This window comes from Chelmon rostratus, chromosome 13, assembly GCF_017976325.1.
Source record: "Chelmon rostratus isolate fCheRos1 chromosome 13, fCheRos1.pri, whole genome shotgun sequence".
Classification (NCBI taxonomy): domain Eukaryota; kingdom Metazoa; phylum Chordata; class Actinopteri; order Chaetodontiformes; family Chaetodontidae; genus Chelmon; species Chelmon rostratus.
In genome coordinates this window covers 21,968,245-21,995,453 of record NC_055670.1, presented here as the reverse complement: position 1 = coordinate 21,995,453, position 27,209 = coordinate 21,968,245, and the positions used below count along the sequence as shown (strand labels likewise).

The 27,209-nt window shown below is 43.4% G+C and overlaps 1 protein-coding gene across 4 annotated transcripts in view; it reads right to left on the bottom strand.

Annotated features, from left to right (window-relative positions):
• col18a1a (collagen type XVIII alpha 1 chain a) overlaps positions 1-27,209 on the bottom strand; it is a 75,855-nt gene that overhangs the window by 20,284 nt on the left and 28,362 nt on the right. For 2 of the 4 annotated variants that reach the window (XM_041950544.1, XM_041950546.1), the window contains exons 1-5: positions 19,122-19,590; positions 9,535-10,076; positions 7,197-7,280; positions 5,436-5,507; positions 812-890 (exon numbers count right to left, since the gene is read on the bottom strand). In XM_041950544.1, the coding sequence (XP_041806478.1) occupies positions 812-890; positions 5,436-5,507; positions 7,197-7,280; positions 9,535-10,076; positions 19,122-19,485 (1,141 nt within the window). In that variant the 5' untranslated portion in view covers positions 19,486-19,590. Of the gene's footprint in view, positions 1-811; positions 891-5,435; positions 5,508-7,196; positions 7,281-9,534; positions 10,077-19,121; positions 19,591-27,209 lie in introns of those variants that run through there. The other 2 variants (XM_041950545.1, XM_041950547.1) reach the window with 2 other exon arrangements.

Genomic DNA, 27,209 nt, shown 5'->3' with positions numbered 1-27,209 from the left:
ATTTTGCAAAAGCGTTGTGCCACAGCAGATCTTATGATGACCTAATTTTGTATGTGTCATTAATGCGACGGCCACCAGATGGTGCCAGAGTAAGACATTTATAAAGCTTAATCAAAAGTGGCTGTAAAGGGATTTACATGCCTGCAATTTAGAAACTACTGAACATAGCAGCAGCAGACCGAAATCTGTTCCACATTCTCTGAGGGTTAGTCATAAAGTGTTCTCAAGTCATCTTTAACCCTGGATGGTAGAACATATGGAAAGTATTTTTAAAAACATCTTTAACTTCTGCTGTGAAAATTATTTTAATGTGGGCAGCACCTACACTGACACTTCAGTGCTTGCCACAACACCTGTATTGCATTAATCCTTTTTGTCCACTAGATGGAGACGTGTGTCAGTGAATCTGGTCGTAGTCAGTGCCGACCAGCTCAGCCATACTTTTAAGGAACATGAACCCTGTATCACCATATGCTGTCATAAACATTGCCCTCCATGCCCAGCGGGGGAGTTACATCTCGTGTCAGCACATGGGAGTGCAGCATCTATTTTTCATCTTTGACAGTAAATTCTACGTTTATGAAAGACGGAGATATTTGCAAAAGCAGACTCAAAGGCATCTGTAAAAACACTCTGAGGAGTTCGCACGCTAAACGTTTTGACGGACAAAACTCTGTCTGCTGTCCAGCACAGAAATAATGAGAAACACAAAGAACATCACATCTCAAGTCAGCACTGATGTCTCTCTGCTCTGCACTGTGACTGATCCTTCAATAATTAAAAAAAAGGGAAGTGTTGACTGTGTGTTCACCTGTTTCTCTTGTAACTGACCCCTCCTGTTTCTTGATGAGTGGCGGCTGCTGAATGGGCCGGGAAGATGGAGGAGTAGTCTGCAGGAGGATAATCATGCAACAGAGAGAGAGAGATACATTTTTAAAAAGGGCATTGGATGACATTTACTGGATCTGCAATAAGCCTGCTTCAGATTTTATGGCTCTGTTTCCACTGGTGTCCCCCCTCCTTCACACCAAAGAGCCTTGGAAACACTGTCAGCAACATGTCACCACAGGGGAAAAAGTCAGGCTTGTCAACATTAATCCCAAACTCATGTTTCACTCCTTTCACTTTCACTACTGTTTAGAATTTGTGCTGCTGAAGCTCCCGCAGGTATTAATCGCCGTCAGACATCTCACACCTGACTGCAAAACTGCTCTTCATGTGAACATTCAAAGGCCGTCAGGGAACACAGCTCCTGGTCTCAGGTGCAAAATGTCATTATCCAGAGTTACAGCGACACCCAGAGTGAAATAATCGTTGTTTTTTTAAATACAAATCGCACACGTGTGTGGTCATTGCATTGGTGCCATTCCAAACCCTGTTTTTAAGCTAAATAAATACAACCCTATGATCAAATAAAGGGTTGGATTTAGGGAAGGATGTGGTGTGCGTGTGTCCCTCATCACTTTTGACCTTTTGTCAAAATATTTTAATACATTTAGAAATGATTCTTCATGTTTTTGTGCATCCTGTGGACCAAACTGTGGTTGTGCACAAAGCAAAGGCTGGGCAGCCTCCAGTCTTCCAACAGTCTGATATCAGTTAAAAAGGCAGCAGGACTGACAGCAGCAACAGGACTAATTAAAAGATTCCAAACTGCCTTTGGGTAAAAAGGAGAGAGGGGGAGGAAATAATGCAAATACGCCCCCCATCTGTAGCTCATTCTTCACCGGTGACACACGTCCAATTGTCACCTGAGGAATTCAAAAGGGGATAAAGAGTGTAGGAGAGGGGGCAGCCGAGGGGGCAAGTGAAGCCAGTGTTGATAATTAACCAGCTTCCTCTCCGGGGGGGTTATTCTCCCACTGTGCTGCACAGCGCTGGCTATGCTAAGAATTTGGCCAGACCATTATTGACTGTTCTAAGTTGATCTATGTATTAATGTGATAAAGAATACCCTGCTTGTTCACTCCTTCACAGATCCATCATGGCTGGGGGGTGACAGGTGGGAGGCTCCCACCTTTAGAACATAGTGTTGATGGATTTGAACCACACAACCCCCTGAATGGAAAAGCAGGTATGCAGCTCCCTCGGCAATGAACATATTGCACCTCTGCAGCAGTGCTGATGTTTTTTCACTGCATGCCCTCTGAGGGATCACACAGGGAACCTGGAATCTGCACATTTTATTTGCAGTCGGTCCAACAACGACAGAAAAACAGTCGGGCTGTTTATAGAAAGCAGCAACTGCGTGATAATTAAATTGAATAGGCTCTGAAAAATTAAATTATCTGAACAGAAACAATTATCTTTCCCTCCAAACACTGCTGTGTTTCATTAAGACTTAAATGTGTGCAACAGCAAATGCAAAACTCTTAGCTAGCCACTCCTTTAGCCCTTTAGCTTAGCCTTTTCAAATTTGATCAGCTGTCACATATCACAGCAGTTATCTTATGCAATGAGGTTAACAGCCAACGAAACCTGGTGAACATGTCTGTGCTATCTGATGGAGATGCAATAGATTCATAGTCATAACTGCAAAGAAAAATGCAAACTTCCCCGTCATTTAATTTGTCCTCCGCGAAAACCGAGCCTAATGGAGCCACAGCAGCATTTCCCCTGGTCTACATTAAGATGAATTATTATTAAGTAATCCCACAGCATTTTTAGCGTTTCTGTTTTATCTAATCATGACTTGGTAATGATTAGATTACTTGGTAAATCGACTGGAATGTGCTGACTTGTTCTGCTCACTGAATGCAACAGATGGATTGTTTTGTAGAGAGCAGCCTGCTTTACATGAAAATACAAGCCTGAAGTCCAGACGGCAGATTTTAAACCTTCAGACACTTCTGTATGTATAAACTGGTTCACTGAGAACTCAAAACGAGAGTGCAACTGTGCAGAAAACCCGCCGATGAGTTCCTGTCTGTTTGGAACATTGTAAATATAGTACAGTAAATATTGTTGTAGTGTAACGTAAAGCATGTGGCTGCGTTTACAAGAGGCAGGACCCACTACACACAGATGGCAGGAATGATGCAGTAATTCTACGCTTTTCAGCAGTTAAGATCATTCATCATTAAGCTGTAGGAGCATTTGTACAAACGTTCCACAGGTAAACAGGTTGATTGGTAACAGGTGATAGTATCATGATTGGGTATGAGAGGAGCATCCTGGAAAGGCTCAGTGGTTCACAGCGAGGATGGAGCGAGGTTCACCACTTTGTGAACACATGATTGGATAAAGGATGTTACTACCTGAGCTCAGGAACACTTCAGAAAACTGTCGTCAATAAACACAGTTTGTTTTGAATTGATCACATTCAGTTTTTATTAGTTTTACACAGAATCCCAACTTTTTTGGAGCTGGGGTTGTGATTCATGTTAGTGAGTGTAAACACGTATTAACGTTAATATTAATAAAATCAAAAAGGAGCTCTTAAGTAAAAGCAGGAAGAAGCACAAAATTTGTGAATGGTTTGTGAATCTTTTTCACGGCCACAGGGAGGAAGGGCCGATACGCTGGAGACGAGGGGGAACCATTAATCTACTCATTTATGTGTACACATCAAATTTAATTTTCTAATAAACGGCTAATTCCTTTACTCTGAGTTCCCTCCACTTCACTCTGGTGCAGGCAGCTGCAAATGAAAGCGTGCATTATATTACGGAGAGACTGCACACATCCTGGCTTATTATTCATGACAGTTTGGCAGAGCTCCAAAAGGCAGGACTGCATTCAGCAGATCCGTATTTAATATTTCTGGGTCACGTTTCTTCAGCTTTTTCCCCTTTAAGCCTCAAGTCAAGTCGAGTCTTCAGGCATTCAAGTCCTGAGTAAGTCGACTAGAGTCCAAGCCTCGAGTCTAAAGCTCAATTTGTTCACAATTTATAAAAGCTTTCATTTTTTTAACTGATTATGTTTTTTTCCATCAATGTGAGAGAATATAATTTCAAGTCAACTAACATGATGGACGTTACGGGCAATAGCTAATAACAACTAAGCCTCGTCTGCATCGCAGGTGAGAATTATGAACCGTTTCCTCTGTGGGCTTCATGCTGAAGGGGACACTTCCAGGAGTGACACCGACAGGCTCTGCCATCTATCACCCTGAATTCCAGGATGACAAAATGGAAAGTTTCACATATGCCGCTCTCCCCCTCTAACTCGCCTCTGCCCAGACTTGCCTTAATTGCACTGGTTGGACAATTGTGCAGAGTGCAGGTTCTACTTTCAGTGAACAGACATCAGATGGAAAAACGTGGGCAGGTAGGAATTAGATGGCAGCTGTTTGTCTTTTACATTACATCGCATATTACATGATGCTAATAAATGCCTACTGAACAGATGGAAAAGCCCCTTGTAAAAGCTGCAGGGCATCAAGGCAGAGCATAAGGCAGTAACGATGAAGAAACTTCCGATCTGAGGTGCCCGACCTTCCCTCCCCGTCTCCTTCTCTTCGCTTTCTTTCCACCTCTGTCAGTTCCTGTACACAGCTGATTGAGAAAGCAGTCAGAATAACAAAGCCTTGAGGCGGAGGGCCTCCGACTTGGATCGCATCAAGTCCAAATTGACATCTGGTTTTCCTAACTCGCCACTATAATTGTGAGTGGGAGTGCATGCGCGCAGGGAGGGGGGCTGCATTTCAGCCTGCGCGGCTATCTTTGAGGGTGGGAAGGTGTGAGTGGGGTGTCTGATTGTGTGTGAGTGTGAGAGCGATGGAAAGCAGGGAGAGGAAGAGCGAGCGACAAAGGAGGGAGATGGAGAGAGAGAGAGGAGATACATGAAGAGAAGAGACTGTTATCTGTCAGCCTTCCTGCCGTATTTGTTGTCTGCAGCTACATCCACCCAGTGCACACACACCTGACCTGACACCAGGTAAATCCCAGCATGTGCAGTTTAACTAACATTCAAAGCTCTAAAATCCATAAAATATCAATAAAACTATAGAAAGGCCCTGTTTTAACTCCACAAAGTCATTTCCTTTCCAGTCTGACAAGAGGAAACTCTCAACGTAAAGTCTTTGTCCCCTAATGTAAAACACAGAAGCGGCTCAACTTCCAGATATGAACTCAGCAGTTTTTAATCTCTCTCGCGGGATGAGTGTTCGCTCGCTTATACCGAGCAACTTGAGACGTCAGCGCTCGTATATCCAACACTGGGATGACTCGGCGTGCTGTTAGCCTCTGAAGGCCAGGTATACATGTCAGGCTTGATCAGCTTCATTTAACAATTTTACATCAGATTTATTAGCTTCCGGAGCAATTTGCAGTGAGAAAACCCTTAATGTCTCCATCCAGCGTGTCAATAAGAATAAGTGCAGCATCATGAAGCCAAGTTTGAATAAAGAGGAGAAACGAGCAACAGCAGGGGAAGTCTGTCAAACCTTCGTAACAAGGAAAAGAGCTCAGTAAGAAATAAAAGTTGTTCCATACCGTCCATCTGTGTTTGTCCACGGACGGTTTGTGCAGTCGGGTTTCCTCATAGCCGCTCCCCTCACCTGAAACCTGACGACCAATCAGACATTATAAATTTCATTTAAAGCCCCTGAGATGTTTTTTATTATTATTACTCAGTGCATTGACAATTAATAATATCTGAAACTGTTCCTTTAGCTGAGTGTGTCGCCCTGTCTGTCAGGTGACTTTTTGGTAAAATTTAAGTATGTGAGAAAGGACTTGAGCAATTTAGGAGTGTTTTTATTCAATATATGTACATATTTGTTGACTACATCTACACTCGTTGCTGTTTGAGGTCTGTGTGACAGTATTATTACCCTGTTTTAGTTGACTTTTTTTGCTGTAAATGTGTTTTCATGCCACCTTCTTGGCCACATATTTTAATCTAAATGAGCCTTTTATCTGGTTAAATCAAAATGTAATTTAATGCAGAACTCTCGACGCTCTTATCTCTCTATGTCTCTGCACTCACTGAGTAAAGTCTGGTGTGTTTGTTGCATCAGACAATGTTGAATTCAGTGAGAAGGTCTGAAACGCTTCAAAGCTTCTGGTAATTCGGTATCTTGAATGCGTCTTCGGTACAGGAAAACAGCTGTGTGTGAGGTTGTCATTTGAGATAAAAGACACATCCTGAAACCAGAAACCTGTCATTTCCACTTGGAATGTGATTTCCCATCTAATCCAAACAACATCTAAAAGATTTGATGACAACAAGCGGGGAAATCTTCAACCTTATTCTGTCAGTAAGTCCGAGGATTTTGTGGTCTCAGCGAGCAGAACAGCTGCGAGGGCGATGTTTTACTAAATAACAGTAAAGGCCGCTGGTGGGCCGCGGCGAGGCACCTGTGTTTGTGTGTGGGTGGTCGGGGTCAGCGGTGAAAAGGCTGCTCTTATCTGTTACAGATTTACTATTGCAATAAGCGACACAACCCGCTGGAGTACATCAACAAAGTGTCGTAAAGGACGATGCTTGGTTACTTTAGGACACATGTGCCCTAACTTAACCATTTATTCACTTCACGGATCAGTTTAAACTCTCTACTAGTTACATTTTTCCAATTTGAGGATGAATTCGAACAGAACTGATCGTTCTCGCTCCATGAGTTGCTTGGAATCGCTGTTCCCGGGTGAATCGTCATAAAATAAAACATTTAACCACACGATGGCTGACAATACTGAGGCTAAAGCTCCAGGCAAAGAGAATCGACAGTGTGACTACATGATTCTTGAATGCATGGAAAAAAAGAGGCAGCTAACGTTAGCCTAGCCTCTGAACCGGCTTCCCAGTGGAAGTCCTGGTTGTGAAACTTCTTAAAACAGCCTGTAACCTCACAAGCTAATGTGACCTGGTGACTTATTGATACTGTGTGCTCCATCCTTGGTTACTACTTTAAAAAGCAGCATTCAGCTAGTTAGCTGGACATGTTAATGGTTGGAGCTTATGTTGGAGAATGACTTCCTTCTACTTTTACATGTGTTTTAAGTTTTATAAAGACTTGACAGGCCTGCAGTGCCTTCTTACTGTTGCTAAGCAATGATTGGATAGTAGCTGTTTGGGGGAGGGGCTTCGCTAGCCGTCAATTAGATTGAAATGTGCCCACGATCTCATCATCAAAAATGCTTTTTTTTTTTATCTTTGTACCAGAGTATTTCTATTCCCCTGCAGTCACACAACAGCATTTCAATCACATGTAACCAGTTATCTTCAAAGTGTGTGTATCTGTCATTGTCACTCACCATATCTGAGTCATCTTCATCCTCCTCACAGTGCCTCTCAGCAGCTCGGGGGTCTCCCACCACCCTCAGCTCGCCGATCACCCCCTAATGCAAAGCAAGGACAAGGTGTTTCATTGTTTGCACGCACACGAGAAGTCCTGCTCTCAGCATGCAAACATCGAAGCTGATCTCTGAACCGGCTTTTGGCTTTTGGTGATATTTTTCAGGGAATTCCCCCTTTTTTCCACAAAGTCAGAGGGGCCATTGAAGTCTCCGGTTTTAGCCTGTGAAGCTATCTCATCCCCCACGCGCACGATCTGATGCATGTTCCCACACAGGATGCTCGCGCTGATAGCATGAATGCTATCTAACTGCCTATCAAAGGGGCCATTAGCGCTGCGTGAAGAGGTGGCGTCTCTGCCGCCGACTTATTTGAAGTTGACTCTTCAGGACACATTTATGTCCTGAGAAAAAAAAAAGTCAAATGGATTTTTTAAGAGAGCTTTGAAGATAAATGGCAAAGGCCCTTTGACATTTAAACCCCGTCTCTACGCGGGCTTTTAATGGTCGCACTGAGGCTTTTCTTCTGCAACTTCTACAATGTTTAGTCGACATGTCGCGGTCTATTCTAACAAAGTGCTTCAGATCTTCACAATAAATCTGAGATCCAATGCAAGAGAGGGACTGGACTGTCACTGAAGCATGTATTTGCTAGTGATGGATAATGAGAAAAAGGAACATCAACTACAGAAATCCCATCTCCAAATGGAACGTCCCTTTCATAAATACATAATGTAAATATTTAGATGCCAGAGAGGCTCGCCAAGTCTTGATTTGATTACAGAAATTAAATTCACAAGGCCTTTCTAGTTTGGGACCGTGCTGGGTCAACAAGTAGCACATGGCCAACAGGTCCTGAAAGAAGGAACAGGGCCACGCTCCTTTTTCCAGAAAAGCAGCTTAGATGGGCTCGTGTAATAGAGAAAGAAAAAGAAAAGAAGAAGTCAAACGCGGCAATAAAAAAAGATTAAAACAAGCTGCAGCTGAGAGGAAGCAGAGATGATGTTTCAGCTGAGCAAACACCTTTTGTTTCAAGGGTTTGGAGTCAGATGGGAAGAACTCATTTGGAATTAGGACAAATCTCGTAGCGCAAATATTTCCTTCTATTTACCTCATTATATAACAATATAATCATTGTTATTAAAAGAGGGAGTATCTCATTTTTTTTCTAGCCCGCCTGCAAAGTTAGTCAGACGAGCTTTGTCTTAATGGCTTCATGGCCTCAATTCAGTCCCATTAACAGAACAGGGAGGTCATTTATGTTCATATAAGCAGTGAAAACAGCAAAGTAAAGCTTCAACATGGTGTTAAAGTATAACTCAAGGAGAGAAAGGCAGCAAGGTCATGTTGAAAACTTTATATTTCTACTGTAAAAAAAGGCGAGTAAACAGATAAAAGCTCCTTCAATATAACACATTAAAAGTCAGAGTCTTGTTTCCTCAGATAAATGAAGAAGATCTGCGAGATATCTTCTTTTATTTTTGGAAATTGGGTCATGATTTATCTTTTATATCTAGGATTATAATTGTCAAAGTGTTGCGAGAGTCCAAACTGTCATTTATCTGAGGATTGTAAGTGAATTATAAGAACATAAAACAGTCATACAGTGTCATATATCATCATTTACAAATGCATTAAATGACTCAAGGCTCATGCATATGATGGTTTTGCCATTTTGCTCTTTTCATTTTGATTTGAGCGAGAGAGAAAAACTGGACTGCACCAACTGCTCATAGTTTATCTTTTAAAATAATTACTTGCATGCACAGAAGCAGGCTGAACAATTATGACACCACTGACAGCATGCCTGCAGTTGCATGTTTTCTCTGTGCATGTAGCCACGGGCGAACGACTGTAGCCCTTTAACAGCTAGGGTCAACAGTTGTTGCGGTCAACTGCTGCGGTTAACAGCAGTCAAATGACTGGAGTTAATTGCATCCCAACTGTGAGGGCTTGCAATTATTTGCAGACTACCCTCCAGAAGATGGTGAGGTGATGTAGACATTTATGTTGTGGTTTAGGGGAGACCAATTGGAGCAATCAAATCATGAGAGTTATTCAGCCAAGATGTTCCACATGACTGACGGTGAAAAATCAAAATACTATACTGCACTCTTCCAAAACTTCACGGAGCAGCAGTCCCGTCTCATCGCAGCTCATGTCGGTTCTAGAGGGAAGTTCTTATGGAATGTGAGATGTGCATGTGCTGAGTCCAACACAAGAACTATCTAATCTACTACATCGTTCTATGTCACCTTGATATTGTTCTGTTCAAAACTGACAAAGTCTGTGTACCCACCAGAAACTTCTCAGGATCAGCTCCTCCAGCTTGGCCAACAAAGACCCCCGCACCGGCCTCCAGCTCCATCTCGTCTGGGGACCTCTCAATGCGCATCACCTGAGGGTCCGTGTCACAGTTGAGGTAGAACATCACCTTGTCGTCCCTCACAGCGATGGCAAAACGAGTCCAGGTGTCCCTCATGGAGGGCACGAGGAACCTGGCCGCCTCGTACGACTGCTGCGAGTCGGGCTCTGTGTAGTACAGGATGACATTCTGGTTGCCGCCCTGCACGGCTGACAGTTTAACACCCACGTACATGATCTGCTGGGAGGCATCTGTGACGGAGAAGATGACGCCGCCCCTGCTCGAGGTGGGTTTCAGGTTGAAGACGAGGGCGAAGTCTCGGTAGAATGGGCTCGGCAGGTGGGCGCGAGCCAGCTGACCCGTGTTGGCATCCGGGCCAAAGACGTAGCCGGGGCTGTTGTCGGGCCCGTAGACCCGGGTGATCTCATTTGGAGGAGGGTCCCCAATCAGCTGCAGCAGGGAGACTCCACTGTCTTCTACAGGAGAGAAGGAGGATGTCAGGACACAACACGCATGAAATATACAGGAGGTTAGAAGGGAGGGCTGCATGGCAGGGTGTAACGTTAGACCAGGATGAGGCTTAAAGGGAATGTGCCTGATGGGTGCAGGAACAACTGCTGCTACTTGCATAGGTCTTCGTTGTGCTGGAACAACAACATCGAAAAAGAAATCAACACCATAATTGGTCACTGATTGTATCTTTTTTTGTAAAGGGCATCAACACATACCTCCAACAAACCCTACCCCCCTACATTTTGAGAAGCACTGGCAAAGCAAGGCTGCTCAGGGGACCACAAACAAACAAACCATTTTATAACTTCTAGACCGAAATATGGAAAATAATCGACATCCCCCAAAAAGGCAAAGCGTAGGCCGTGTGGGACTAAGAAAAGTAGATCTCTTTTGCAGATATCACAAGGCCTGTTTTCCAAAGACCAGCCAGACTTTAAAGATCTCTCTATATATATATATATAAATATATTCTGCTGTGTTGCATTTACCTAGAAAAAGTTTCAGCCATATTATTTGATGTATGGATAGACAGGTCTGAGACAAATATCAGAAGAGATGAAAGCATGCAGAGCTACAGTCGACAGATGCAAAACTGCAAAAACTCTCTGCAAAACTCTAAACTCCTCAAACAGAAAAATATGCATTAAAACATTGACCAGTGATCAACTTATTATGTCCAGAAAAGGCCAAAGATTGTTATTTATGCATCACATTCCTGAGGACACAAAAAAAAAACCTCTTCCAACTTGTGGCATCTGCTAAATGTCGCTGCTCCAGGGCACACAGGGACCAACAGCTGGGCCTCCTGCATATCTCTGCTCACTCTTCCGTCACCCCGGGTGACTCTGGCGAGGTCACTGCATAATATTTGGGGCGCTTAGGAAATACAAGGAACACAAAGAGCGATGTGTAGTCGTTCATCGTGGCGATACCAGCATCAGAACGAAACCCTCCTGCTTTGATCGAAAATGATGTTTCCTCATGTTAAAAGACAAATTACCCCCCCAAAAAAAATCACTGTTTTGGGAGAACACTTGACGTAGTTTCTGGCGCTTTGAAGAAATGCTTTGCTTTACCACCTGGTGACTCGCGCAAGCTCTATTGCTCGGTTCAAAGCCTCCCCGCTGCCCTGAGTGCTGGAGATCAGTGGGGTCTGCGCTGGCTTTGTTGAGAGCCCAAACACACGAGGTGTTTAGCTGAACCTGAGGTCCTGCTTTGTGTTGTACGACCATAAACACGAGCCTCAATATTCTGGATGCCGTCTGAGAACTGAAGACGCTTTCATTTGAGTCTGAGCTAACAGAGAACCCAGCCAGGCTGGAGCAGGACAGCAGTAAAAATACTTTCCAGTATTAATTATGCAGGGTCGCAGTGTTGAGACAGACAAGACCTTCGCACAAAACACATGTTCTCTACCTAGAATGTGAAGTTTTAACCATGAAATGACAGATGCAGAAGTCCCAGCTTCAGAACACCTCGGGTACACTGTGGGTCCACGGCTGCGGCACGGATGGCAGCTAACAATAAAGTGTCATTTTCACCAGGCCGACCAGATGTTTGCTCTGATAAAGTCGGAGTGAGAAACCTCAAGGGTCTCTTCAGTGGGCCTGTGCTCACATGTCTGGACCTGACCTCATGAGGGGGAGCCTCATGAGCACAGTCTCTGCCAGAGTAGGTGAAATCCATCATGTGGGAAAGCACGCCGTTTTAATTTGTAACCCTGCAGTTTCGGATGCTGAAGCTGACATGTGAGCTATCTTTAAAGCAGACATATCCCATAACTGAGCATGTATTGTGACTCTTTTTGCAGCAACACAGATGAGAATGATTTCGCTCTGACTGCAATTCACTGTCTTCAATAACTTGCAAGAAACATGCAATTTGTTAAGCGTAAGTAGCAGCTGGTCATAAAAGATATTGGATTTGTGTGCAGATTAAACTTCAAGGCCTGTAGTAAGTTGGAATGTGAGGCACATGTCTCCAACAGAGCCTGACTGTCTGTCGGCATGCAACATGTATGACCATCTCTTTGTCCTACAATATCTGATTTTCTTATGCATCTGCCAACAAACAGCATCCTCACTTGTGCAATCATGTTGCATCAGTCATCACGCACGCCAACCAGATGTGCACTCTATGTTCAGAATTCACCAGAAAGATTAAAGATCCATGTGAACCAGATGAGGATCAAACACTGAATGTATTTATTGCAAAGTATCCTGATGTTAGCGGCGCCAGATGCCACTTAAGAAAAAAGAAACGTGTAAATAAAGACATTTCATTACCGGATTTAAAGCAGATGAAAAGGTTTGACCTGCTTTAGGCTTGCAAAGGAATGCTTTTGCCGAAGCCCGTTAATGTGCCTGCATTGTCGTGCAAGGGGCCGGCCAGTCATTCCTACTCACAGATCAAAAATTGCCCGGGTGTACAAAAGGTTCAACATTAGCATTTTAAGTGCAATCTCAATTCGGGTTTTCCAAACAGCTTTTGTTAACCAATGACAGCTTCAAGGCCAGTCGGGCTTAGAAAAGGGCTGTTGATGAATGGAGCGCTGCTGAGTTTATGGTGCTAGGGCCGCTTACTGACCATGAATGCTGCTCCTTCTCGATTCCTAACGTTCCAGGAGGGGGTACCAGAGTGTGTGATACCCCATTGATAAAGCTGTACATACACTGTGAGACTGTATGTACAGCTTTGGGAAGCACAGGATCCCGTATAATCCATGGGAAAACATGTGAACATCTGGACAATCCCAGAAAGCTTTGCGGTTCCGCTGACGATCACATTTAAAACAGCCCTTCAGGCCTGCTGACAAGGGAAATTATCTCTCCCCTCACTCTGCAAAAAAAGCTGGTCAGCGGCCTGACCTGCGTGAGCGTCAGAGTTCACCTCTGCACACAAAAAAATGCGATGTCCGGAGTTGCTTGTCAGCCGGTTGATTTAAAGGTGAAGTCAGTTACATTTGGTCACACTATGGTAACCGTGTTTGCTTTCTGCTTATTTGATCTGTTTGATCTTGCGGTTTCATGAATGTCTGGCGAGTTACATATGTGAAGAAAGTCATTCGTAACACTTCTGAAGTTAAATCAAGCACTCGGAGGAATCAATTCTATCTGGCAGAAGAAAATAGTGTTTAAGATTTGCTTTGCTTCAAAGGCATTTTGCTGCATGGAGATATGATACCATGATAACTGTATGGATCTGACACACTATATAAACTATAGCAACATCTATAGAAGCACATACATGTGTAACTATTCGTGTTCTTGTCTGATGTAACGTGTCACTAAACATGAAAAGTAAAAATGAACACGGGATGTTTTGAATATGAAGGAACGCATCAACACCTAAATAAATGGTCCTTTCTGTCTACAGAGGATATTCTGTGAACCCCTGGCAAACTTTGCCGTATCTTTAACCTGATGATGCAGAAAAAGGATATCAAACCAAAAACCACATCATAGTCCAGGAAGGAGATTTCATGTTGGCTCGAGCTGAAGACTTGGCTGTAATTCTCAAACCACAAAAAGGAAGATGGGTCCACCACAAGCTGTGCACTTCACTCTTTGGGAAAGGAGTAATGTGATACTGTTTAACTTCTCTACCTGTAAGAGAAGAGCCTTTGAGGCAACGTGCAGGGTGTAAACAAACCTCTCGCCACATGCTGTTTGCTTTATAAATACGTCTTTTTGGAAGTCTGAAAGAAAGCAGTATGTATGATATTCACAGAGACACAGTGGAAATGCTTCTAATAGCTTCTTAATATTCTAAGTACAAACTTTCTAGCAGTGTCACGGTTGGGCTGTTCTCCAGCTCGACTGTGTTTTGCAACACTGCCTCATCAGTTCTCATTTTGTACAAGTGCAACACAAACCAGAGGGGGGCAAAGGCTTTCTGGCAGCAAAGAAGTCGGACTACACTGTGCCCATAATTGGAACCCCCCTGAGAGCCAACTCGAAATGATTCCCTGGCAAGCAGCGCGCTGCAGAGCCGGAGCCAGCTTTGGGCCTTCCTGTCATGAGATACAATATCAATCTCGGCTCAGCGGAACCACGGTGCTACAAATCAGCGTCAGACCACCAAAAGGGCGTACACGCCACAAAACACAGACTAAATGTACACAGACATTACCGACAAAAGAGCAGCGTATATCTTAACGAGAAAACATCCTTTTCATGTTTCTAGACCACCACAGAGGTTGCCAGGGACAGGATTTCAACTGAACAGCCTAAACTTACAGACACTACTGGAGGTTCTCCTTCAGGATATAGTTTCACCCCTTCAGAACTAACCAAAATAAATTGCAGTTGACCTCTAAACCCTGATATGAATGACTGCTCATCTTTCAAGCAGGAGGCTGGTAACCATGGAAAAACATCATTAAAAGGGCTATTGTGTCCTAACAATCCTCCCCCCATGGTAGGTGGATCACATCTGACAGATTTCTTACAGAGTTTCCATGCACACACGGATATCTCTGCAATCTTCCCACAGCAATCTCCCACATACACCCATCTTTAGGCTACATGCTGTGTCTTTCCCCACGCCGATGGCCCACATCCAAAATACCAACTCCAAAGTTGTAAGTATATCATGAGACATTCTTGAATGACAGGTCGTAGTTAAATGATGTAGGAGTGGGGTGCTATTAAGGCCCAAATATGAGTGCCCCCCCCCCGCCGAGCAAACAGAGCTGCAGAAAGTGAAAAGCGTCTGAAGCTTCCCAGACGCAGCGTCATCGAGGTTCTGATCAGTGCATTCGAGAGGTCAGAGGAATCATGAGTGGGTGGATGCAGTAGAAAACAGCCCCAGATACTGCATCTGTATCTTGATTAAAGAAGGGCTTGTAAATGTTGGTATACTAATATATTTTCAAGAAAGCTTTATCTATTGTGCTGTCTCTGTTTTTCTCATGTACTTCTGTCCAGAATCTTGTATTTATGGCCCTCAGTTGTGCATGCTTTTGTAAACCTTTTGCTAATAACTTGGGAAATAAAACATTTTGACTGTAGGCCACGTATTTACAGAGCTTTGCAAATTATCTTGGCCACGTATGCATGACTTCATTCAGCAGTGAGCCAAAGCCCACCAACCTGTTAATCACTTTTTAAAATCTACCAGTATGACCACTGGCCGCTGCAGTCATTGGCACATGATTTTGTTAACAGAAACCATGTGAGGTTAGAATCATCTAATTGACTGTGAAGGTTTCAGACATCTTCAGGATTTGAGGGCAAAGAGACCTCACAGGGACAGAAGCAACACAATAGCAAAGTCATTTGTTACATGCAGCCAATTCAGTGTCACACAGTGTCTGTTGGTAGATTTTTGAGATCGCTGTGTGTGAATGAGTGATACCAGATGGTTTTGACTGTGGTGGATTTCTGTCTGAATGATTTAGTGACTAAAAGCGCTTCAGTGATACCTTGAGGTTACTCTAACAGGCAATACCCAACATGCACGTCTTGGTGGTGAACCGGCTTCTGGAGAAACTATAAAAGCTGTCCTCGGGGTATAAAGACAGCAACAATATCATACTTTTTCATCTGGCTGTTTCAAGCTCTGTTTGCAGTGTCAGGACTGCTAGGCCCAGAAGCCAAAACATATCCCTTCATCTTTTTTTAGCATATTCCCAACACATTACTTCATACTAACGTGAAAGTGTGAAGCTATGGAGAAACCTGTCCTGATGTAGAAACAAACACCATCGCCTTGCACAGCAGCACATACAACCCTGATTCCTTCCTTGCTTGTGAACAACTCTCACCTGTCACCAATCAACCTGTTTACCTGTGGAATGTTCCAAACAGGTGTTTTTGGAGCGTTCCAAATCTTTCCCAGTCTTTTGGTGCTCCTGTCCCATTCATCAACAGCCCTTTTCTAAGCCCGACTGTCCCCTGTCCCAAATTGTTTGAAACGTGTTGCTGCATCAGAGTCAGAGTAAGCAGATATTTACAAAAATCAATGAAGCTGATGAGGCCAAACATTAAATATATTGTCTTTGTGCTGTTTTCAGTTGAGTTTATGTCAAAAAGGATTATCAAGTTATCACATTCTGTTCTATTAATCATCACACAGCACCCTATTCCTTTTGGAATTGGATTTGCAATGAAGTTAATTCAAACAAATACAAATCTATTTGGGCCCAGATAGTGCTGGAACCAGAGATATCTTGTCCACTCATGTCTGTCAGTGAAGCAAGCTGTTAGAAAGATAGCGAAGCTGTATAAAGACACAGTCTTAAACTCCCAGTGATATGAACTGAGAGTGGAGGGCAGGAAAGTACCCCAGTAAAAAGGATTCGGCTTTGAAACAGTTGATAATGAGAGGCCCAGCTTGCTCACAGAAACAGATTTTCTCATGTTAGATTGTTTGATACAAAACTAAGAATAGCGGATGTTCTCACACGAATCAGCGCTCACTGGTTACAACAAACAACTGAGTCATTTTCTCCATCATTTTTTGGTGAGCGGGAGCACACATTGTACTTGCCAGTCCTGAAACAGACACTCAAATGTACACTGGTCCTATAAATCCTTAGGACATCATCATCAACCAATTTAATCCTAAACTGCCATATATCTACTAGTTTATGAGAATGTGTATAACCTTAGTGAAATGTATTACCCTTCAGCTCTAATGTTGCTGCCTGAAATATCCTTTTCAAACAACAAACAAACTGCTCTGGTATTTCACATTCCATCACTGAAACTATTTGCATTTTTGACACAGTGATTAAAAGCATGTGATATGACACAGTCCTTTAGCCGCTTAACTGAATTAAATAACAGCAACACAGATAATTCACATCACTTCAGCTCAGAAACAGGTCATATTCACCTGTTAAAATTTGCTACCTGTGTACAGTAACTTTGCAGCTGACATGAGCACTTTTGCCAAGTCCAGTAATACAAACTGACATCCCACTGAAAAGCACTGACGCAAACGTGACTGCTTCCCGTGCAAGACAACCTAATCTCTCCATCTGTGGGCAGACAAATGCACACCAAGCTGCCTGCAAGTCACTTGCTGTCAAAAGAGGCGTGCGATTCTACATGCCAAATTATGTACGGTAATTCATGCGCAAATTGTTTACAGGAGATGGGCCCCCGCCTTATGCAATTTCAGATATGTTAACGCTAATGGGAAAAGTACATTATGCTATAATTCACTCAGTATTAAAAAATAAAGAAAAAATCTCCAAAGCACACAGTTTTCTGATGTTACTACAATCGGCAGCTTTTTTTTCTGGCAAGTCATGCTTGAAGTTTGCTTCACACTTTGCTCAACACTATTGACTGTACGTCTGATGATGCAATGACTGTATTGCAGGATAGGATACACAGAATGCATACAGAAAAGATAAGCATCAGCTGATTTTGTAATGAACCACAAACCCACTGAAATATGTGTGTGTCTGTGTGTGTGTGTATTATAATGCCCTTCAAGTAGTAAGTCACATGCAGTTTAAAGGATAAGGGAAACACATACATGCAACACGGTAAGAAACGTTGGCACCATGCTTGTTAGGCTGTAACCAATACCTTGTTAATGCTTCTGACTGTGCTGAAGGGATTCATGTCAGTTTTTTGGGTGGGTGGTGGGTATTGGGTAGCGGGTGGTAACACCAGACAAACTGGGGAGTAGGGATACTGAAAACTGGTTCAAAATTCATTTGAACCAGTGATTACCTTTCTGGTTACTAACTGACAAGCACTGATACCCATCATCCTCCTCGTCTGGTAGAGTGTGGCACTCCACAGGGAGGCGTCCCTCATCCAGGAGTGTCCAGCAACTGTCCCGCAAGACTTCGCAGAAACTCCGGCAAGGCAACACCGGCGGCGGGACCAGAGAGTCACACTTTGGTACCAAGAGAAGGCAGAAAAACCACTCCAAACTATGGTGGCAATGTGATCTCAACAGCCATGCCCAATCGTTAAGGAGCACCTGGACCTCCTGCACGCTGCTCTGGTTGAGGTAATTGGGCACAACAAACCGTTCCCCAACCATGGAGGAGCAGAAAGGAAGAGCAGTATCTAGCAACAAGCATTGTGGGGATTCTATGACCAGTGTTGATTTAGCTACGTCTGTGTGGCTTTCAGCTGGTGCCCCCCTGCCTGCAGCTGTCCGGCTAACTAAGGTTGTTTGGCTTGGCTCTTGCTCACTTACTGATGTTTGAGTAGCACGTAAGATGTGACCAATTTGGCTGGTCACCACTCTCTGGCTAGCTGCGGATGCTTGACTGGGCACTCGAGTTTGTGCAGCTGTGGGTATTGAGGTAGTGTCTGGTTTCTTGCTGGCTGTTTGTATTTGGGTAATTAACGTTTTGGGGGTATTAGTTGGTGTTTGGGTTGCCTGGCTAGCAAATGAAGCTTGTTCTGGCTTGTCTTGGTAATGTAAAGCTTTCTGCTTAGCTGTTGATTCACCAGCTGGTAACTGAGTAACTTCAACTAATTGGTTGTCCTTAGTTGGCTGGGGAGTGTTTACAGAGTCGCTGCTTAAAACTGGGGTTAGTAAACCTCCTTGGGTGGAGTTTTCATGAGAATACTCTGTCAAATTAAAGTCAGGAGCATTCCAACTAGAGCTACTGTCAAGTTTCCTATTACCTCTGGTGTTATTGGGGGGTTTCACAGAAAAATCAAGATTTTGCTCTGATTTTGTGCTACCAAGACCATGGCCCTGATCTGTTCCCTTACGAGTGATCCAGTCACTCTTTTGAAACTTTAGCTTTAGCTCATTTGTTTGGGACAGTCCACTGCTTCCACTATTGAAGCCCCTATTATCAATGGGCATGCCTTCTCCTTGTTGGTTTTCCTCAGAAAACCCCTGTTCAAAGCCAGATCCCCAGCTGGCTTGAGGTCCTGTTGGAAATTCAGATTCAGACCTGAATCCAGAGCCAGACCAAAGACCTGACCCACTGTCTGATGCCAATTCAGACCCAAGCCCAAATCCAAGTCCTGATACATTTCCTGTAAACTTTAAATGATCAGATCCTCCAGAACCCGTACCCGTTAGTGAAGATGTGCCATTACCAGGTTTACTTATGCCTGACGAAATCCTCGCTGTTCCCTTTTCTGATGCACCTTCATTCTCCGGTTGTGTTGTAGTGGTCAGTCGTGGAGCCTCAGTGGTCTCATCCCAAGTCTGTTCAACCATTTGGATCCCGTGTCCCTCATCGATTATCTCCGCTCCAACCCTTGCAATACTGTCTGATGGTGGCTCTCCACTACCTGCTGGACTGCCAGATCCTTCATGGTCCACTAAGGGGGCCAAAGTTGTCGTACCAGTCCAGGTCCAGAACCAAGCATCAGAGTAGACCACCCACAAGGCCAACAAAAGCAAAACTCCAAACTGGGTCCTCATCTTAGCCATAATGTCAAGTCTTGACCACGTCCACCGGCTTAATCAGGCTCCCAGAGTGAACTATGACATGACCACACGGCCACTACCCTCCCCACACACACACACACTCTCCAGCTCTGTCTCCACACACACTCCTCTCAGCAGAGAGGAAAAGTGAAGAGGAGTGCCCCATTCAAAAGAGTAAAGGGGGAGAGCAGGAGGAGGTGTGCTCTGTATTGGCTGCCCTGGCAATATTTCCTCTCCTAACTCCTCCTCCTCCTTTTGTCGCAGCAGTGAAAAGCGATCTCTCCTGCTGACTGATACCTTAGAATTACGGCAGCTTTGCCTTTCGGTGTACAATACTGATGCTTTCAGTGTTTTACAGAGAAGGGCAATTTGTTCCCCTTGGCTCGTTCTCTTTGTTGAACACGATAATAAGAAAACCACAGATCTAGCTTTAAAATACTGCTAACTGTGTGAAACTGCAGTGGCAGCAAAAGTTGTGCTCATTTGATGTGCTCATTTCAGTTTTCAGCAAAAAGGAAAGGTTTCAGTTTGCACAAAGAATTCAAGGCATTGCTTACTTTGTCATCTTATTTTCTTCCTCCAGCTCGGATGCACCCTAAACCTAATATCCCTGCATGCATTGTCCCGGCTCTACATGGTGCCATTTATTGTTCAATTCAGTTAAGACCCCAGTTTTTAGTGCTCTGTGGTTACACAGTAATCCAGGCCTCTCCCCCTCTTGTCCAGACTGGTTTCCCATACTGCCTATGTGATCAGTTGACAGAGACCCTCGACATCTGCTAATGGGAGCTTAGTGATAAAAGGAATGGGAGGTTTGTGCAAGTGTCACTCTAATAGTACTGGGGTTTAAAATAAAGAAAGGCATTTTGTGCATGTAACCTCAGTTGCTGATAGAAAAGGACTTGGATCATGTGTGCGCAGCAGGCCGCCATCCCTGTAAAGGTTCCAGGTGCTTATGTTCATAAGCATGAATGTCTTGAGACGAGCTTGACAACTTTATCCTGTAGGCCTGGGGTCACAGACGATCCAACTGACCCCTGTCTGCAAGATTACGTTTGTTTGGTCTAACAAAGACGGAGGCTGAGCACCAAAGATATTGAGAATATGGGAAACACAGATTCAATACAGTCTTTACTATTAAAGAAAATAAGATGGTATAGCTCACTTATCACAAGGCCAAGCTATTTTTGCACATTTTGCTCCGGTGAAAATTTCAGTGAAAGAAAAATATTGTGTGCAGTCATATGAAAAACAGCTTCCTTTTGGGCAAACACGACTGACGGACTTGTGATGGTGTCTTTTATTTATAAGAACATCTGTTCCTGCAGGGAATAAATAAGAAAGAAAAGGTCTATTTTCCATTATAATCATTTATCAAGAATGTTACCTCAGGAATGGAGATTCTGAGGCTTTCTATCCTCAGTTCAAGTCTACAGCCCCAAGCCTCAAAGTTGGGACACTGTGTGAAACATAAGTAAAACAGAAAACAGTACAAACACAGTTAATTTGCAAATGACTGAATTCTGATTTTATTTTTCAGCGTCCCAACTTTTTTTTGGAAACAGGCTTGTACAGGCTGGTTGTTGCATTATTACAGAAAATGCAGATTAGTTGACCCGCTGGGCAAGAAGGATTAACACTCTTAACCAAGCAAGTGTTGACTCACTGTCAACTGTCAAAAACAGACAATTTAATTATAGCAGAATGACAACTTTCTGTGGGAAAATAACTCATTTTCAAGGTGATGTTCAGGTGATGCTATGCGAAAACCACAATATCCGCCACGAGCCAGCTTTTCTATGGTCAGACAAATTCACTGATCAAAGTAACTTTAGTCAGCCTGTTAACCAAAGTAAACACAATATTTATTGGAGGCACTTGGTTAATAAACCCCAGGGTAATAAACTCTGTCTTGTGACAGGTAATGATTAGCCTCAAGCAGCTCTACCCTCTAATGGACTCGCTGGTTCATTGCGTTAGGATTTCAAAACAAAAGCAGACACTTTGAGAGAAAATCAGCAAGAATTTCCACAAGGGTCATTCAGATCAGATCACAGTAACATCAGGACCGCAGACGTTACGATGCTGATTTGCTCTTTTACCGTCTCCCTTTCCTGCCTTTTAACCACACGAGATGCCAAATGCTAATGACTCACAGAGTCCAGACATAAAGAAGAAATTGTCTGAAAAAGAACACATCATCAGGGGACTCCAATCAGAGTGTCATCATCCCAAAGATGACAATAAAGCTGTTGTTGTATGAAAGTCAAAGAGAAGAGATTTTACACAGTTTTTCATGCACACTTGAAAAATGGGAAACTTGCCAGAAGCCCTGGGTGGCCATGCACACACCCTGTCACATCAGAACTGGGAAAGGGTCTGCTTAGTTATGGAAAGCCCTGACAAGGAAAAGACAAAATTGCACTTAATGAAGGTGGAATATTTACGCTTTTGGAGTGACAGTTTTTTCAGCACAGGTAATCTGCACTTTTCAAACTATCAACATCCCTTGAACTTGTCGAAAGTCCGGGTCGCTCTTTTCAACATCCCTTTGAAGTCTATTACTGCCCGTGCGGAGTAAAGGCTGCGAGTCATAATGACAGCACGGCAAGAAGATTTCCTGCTCTCAACAGTGGCATTTGTAATTGGAACGGGTAATTACAGAAAGAATGGTTGAAAAGTTTGCCCTGTACGTCAAAGAGAGAACAAAGGAATGCATCCCCTCCACTCTGCTGTGGATGCATCCTTTTCCGGGGAAATCAAACTCACAGAGGTCGGATCAGCAGTTTCTCTGAAAGATTAATTTTGTTGCCGTAGCAACACACCGATTCCTTGACAACAATATGAATTCCTGCATTTTTGTTTAACTTGACCAAATGAAGTTCCTTTTCTGGAGATACTTCCCTTTAAGAAAGAAACCTGTTCACATGCTGGTCTCCTGCTGTCAAACCATAATCTCAGCAGGGATCTCTAGCAATCTAAAGAGTCAGAAATTACAAGACCTTTTCAGTGCTTTCGTCACTACTAATGGAATTCAATTCACCTCCATTGTGTTTGGGCGGCAGCAGAAATCTTTGCAGCAGATAAAACCATGGCTCAATACCATGAGATGTAGTGACAGAAACTCCAGACGCAAGTAATGCAGGAACAAATTAAAAGTTTATCTCAGGTTAAACCATCAAAAATCTTTCACATCATCATTCTGAGAATAATGGAATGAACCTCTGGAATCAGTTACTCTTTTATTTTGAGTCAGTTTTTGCTCTGAATACTGCGCCTTTATTACACATATGTGTAGTGGTACTGCTTCTAAATTTCCATAATGTCTGCAACCTGTGAAATCCTGAGATGTTTGAGCAGGAGATGGACTGAAATTCCAGGCCTCCCCAGTGTCCCTCCTCACAATACACAGACAAAGGCGTGAAACCTAAGACCAGGAATGAGTCTGAGGGCTCAGACCATCAATGGGAGGATGAATGATAGACTAATTACAACACCAACAAAACCTGCTGAACATAATCCACGAGGGGCCAATGGCGTCCAATTATCTGTCACCGCACAGCGGTATTTTATGTCATGCTGACTGTCATTCAGGTATCCAGTTTCATATGCAGAGTGCCAGTTTCATCAGAGCTAAATATAGCTTTTGTGAATAATTTAAGAACACGAGGGCATACGAATGCAACACATTATCCTAGACAAGTGGCGAGAGTGCATTTAAAGTAAAGCTTCCCCACAACTCTGTTAACCCAACACTGGAACTGCGTCTTAACTTCTCAAAACAACATATATATACATTTAGAGTTCTGATTTTTCATTACTCAAAGGCCTTACAGCTAGTAAATAACACTATCCTGCATGCAGTGGTGGAATGTAAACCAGTACTGCACCTAAGTACAATTCTGACATATTTTACTTCCACTTTCTGCTACTTTATACTTCTACTCTTAGTTATAATCATTTTGCACATGCAGATTATTAGAAATTATGATTCTGTATATTATTATAGATTAAGCTGTATGTAAAGTAATTAATATGTGATGCACATTCACCAGCTGCAAACTTAAAGTGATGAACACATGAATGCATTGATAAGTATATATTATTCTAAAATTAAATCATATATATTATTCTGACCTGTATAATAAGTATTTTTACTTTTGGTACTTTAAGCATGTACTGATGGTAATACTTTTGTGCTTTTACTTGAGTAAGATTTTGAATGCGGGACTTGTAGCAGAGTATTTTTACACTGTAGCACTGCAACTCGAAGCAAAAGATCAAGATAAGGTCAGGGTTCTTCTTCCACCCTGGAGTTTAAGTCATTCTGACCTGAAGTGTAACTGCTGTACAAACAGAGAGGCACGAAACTGGACGCATGTTACAACCCAGGTTGATGATACAAAAACGTGACGGTCTATTCTCTCTGCCGTAGAGCAGCCGGAGGGCCTTTTGGCAGCCCCCCCTGCACCTTCGCTGATGTTATTTCAGCAACTGGGGGTCGTTGACCTCTCCCTGTGAGTCACAGCGTAGTCACCGTCTCAGCGGCTACACAAGAATTAAGTTGCGAGGCACTCATAGCTGCGTGTTCTTAAGTGACACACACACAAATTAGGATATCCACAAGCCCACATATGGCTGAAATACAGGCCGTGTGCAGGCACACACACACACACACACACACACACACACATACACACACACACAACCTTGGGCTGCAGTCACACAGTGTGTCACAGCTGAGCAGCATTGTAAACAGTAAGACGCAGACAGACATCAACTGTAGTGAACATATGGCTGTGACACACACACACACCTACCTACACACACACACACACACACACACACACACACACACACAGACGACTCCCCGCCTGAGCTGCAGTCGTACAGCATGTCACAGCTGAGCAGCAGTGTAAACATATCTGCAGAAATAAAAACACATGAGGAAGCGCCTGTGACACCATCACCTGATCATCTCCGACACTGTGCATCCACTCTCTCTCTCCACATGCTGTGGGCACAAAGAAAACTCCCATCTGACTTTGTTTCCCCGAGCAACAGGTAGAAACACTTGACTGACTGTACAGTAACGGTACTATTCAACAGCTTTGGAGCTAAACCATGCATTCACTTATCTCATCCCTCTTTTTCAGGCACAATCAGAAATTTGTGGTTGTGTACTTTTGCTGTTGCAGCCTCACAGGAAGTAGTGTAATATAGCGGACATCCCGGAATGTAAGCTTCACTTTCTTTGAGTGGAAGTTAGGCTTGCTAGGCGGCAAGCATGGTGGCAGCAGATAGTCAGACCAAGTCCAACTCTGACGTTTGAGCCCTACACGTCTGCGGTGTACATTTACGTGATGAGGTCAAGCTTAATTCAACTTGGCAGCATCAGATTGGGCTCTATACCTCCACGCCGCCACACCACACAGCACAAATTCCACGTCTGAACTAAACACCCTAATTCAGATGACATCCTCTCTCACATCTCTAAGATCTCCGACCAGTGAATGTGTGTCACTGAGTGTGTGAGACAGCCAGAGAATGAGAGGTGGGGGGTTGGTTCACAGAATGGGGGTCAGAGGGTCACAGCTATCAGATTAGGAGGGAAAGGGGTCCTGTTTCCCACAAATAGAGACTTATCGCCGTCCTGGAGTGGGGCTGCCGGAGCAGGCTGCGACTGAAGGACCCTGCAGTGTGAATGCCTTTCGCTCAGACATGATAACTACTGTAAACCCAAACTTTAAGTTTCTTAAATTCGCTGTGTATGGAAGAGCTGCAGACTCGCTCGAAGTGCTGCCGACTCACTACAACATGAAGGCAAATGTGAATACGAAACGACAGGTTTTACAGGATTATAGAATTCTGGAAACCTTTCACATCGCTCTCTATCTTGATGCTTGCAGGGTAAACAGTCAAATAGCACAATGCAATGAGTACATGCGAGAAGGTATTCCAACTGTGTGCACTTCTGTGCAATGCAGGATAAAATCAGATTGTGCTGCGGCAAGGAGCCAGAATCAACTTCTTAGCCGGTCTACCCTGCAGTATTTTTGGTTGTGGCCCTTTGTGACACCACCACTACTAAATTAACCAGCTGTGCTTCCTAAAGCAAAATGGAGACAATCAGCGAGACTTGCAGAACAGATAATCATGACATCCAAACCATCTGTGAGGAAGCATTTTGGATCGAATGCCATACCTGGAAACACTGTGGATAAAGGTGAGGCACTCAGGTAAAGTTCACTGTAACAACTGCAGATCGAGGCCTGAATTAAAGAGCAAGTGAGCGGTTTACCCCTTCGATTCAGCCTTTAACGAGCTGTGACTGTCCAGAAACTGCTGTGCTTTGCTCTGCACTTTGCTTCACTGCACTTCTTTTAAAATGCAGTATTTTTATTGATTTCATGCTTTCTATGTACCCTGTTTTAAACTTATTACTATTATTCAGCTGGTTTTATTTTCCAGCTTGTTATGCATTCTGATTATTGTATATTTATCCTTATTTTTACTTATACTATCAAGTGGGTTTCATTGTCTGCCTTAATTTACACTCATATTCTCTCCCTGTTGTATCCATTCTGTCTTTTTTATGTGAAGCACTTGCTGCATGTGAGTTCTTTGTTGTCAAGCATGTCTTGTATGAAAGGTGCTTTATTATTATTATTAAACTTAAAAGAAAGTTTGAAAACCAGGAGCCCCATCAGATGCAAAGTAAGCACTGATTTGTCAGCGTCAGATGCTGAACATAAGGGCGTCTTTTGTTGAAAAGCAGTAAAAACTCCTGTTCGCTTTCGAGACGGCTCGGCTGCATCTTTCAAGCATTTCGCCTGAACAATCCAGGATCCCATAGAAAGAGACAGACAGTCAGACAGAGCCCTGCAGGGTTCCTCACAGTCCTGCTCAGGCAAGCAGAAACAGCTTGGCTGTCACTCTGAATAAGACACATTCCATGACAACAGGAGAATATGTAGCCTGTGGAGCCCAAACAGTTACAGTGTAGAGAAGAGGTAGAGGGGGTACTGTATACAGGGTAGAGGGGGGCATCTATGTGCTACCATTTTTAATGCACTGAGATGTAATTTTCTCAGTAAACACTATCACTTATCTAGCAGGGCAGATCAAAGCTAGACTAATTGCACCCTGAGAATATGACAACTTTACGTTCTACTTAGTTTGAAACACCGTGAAATTCCCTGATGAGTCATGGGTCCCTTTGTTGATTCTTTGGTTTGAGATCTAATCAAATCCCATGAAACATGCATGTTTTGGGAACCGCTACCCATGCAGCAGCAAAACACAGTCGAATTCTTTACTTCAATTTGTGTAAATAAACCTCAAACTCTATTAGGTCTATTATTAGGTGTTATAATTGGAAAATGACATCGCCTTGAAAAGAGGTGTGATGCAGGAAATCAGCCAAGACTTGACAAACCATTGCTTTGCGGCCTTCCTCCCAAAAAGAAATTCCCACTTCCCTTGGAGAGCTCTTGTACCTGTAATGACTCCACTAATTAGTGCACTGTCAAGTCAGAGCGTCCGGAAATGTCTGAACCGTAATTGGCCCACAATGCCTGGGAGGTGTTATCTCCACTAATGACAGACACAGTATTGATTCCTCTGCCTGAACATCCACTGCAGTGCATGGCGAGACAAGCCGGAGCTGCAGAGCATCACGTTAATAGATGTTTACCACATAAACCAACGTGTGCCTGCTCATAAAT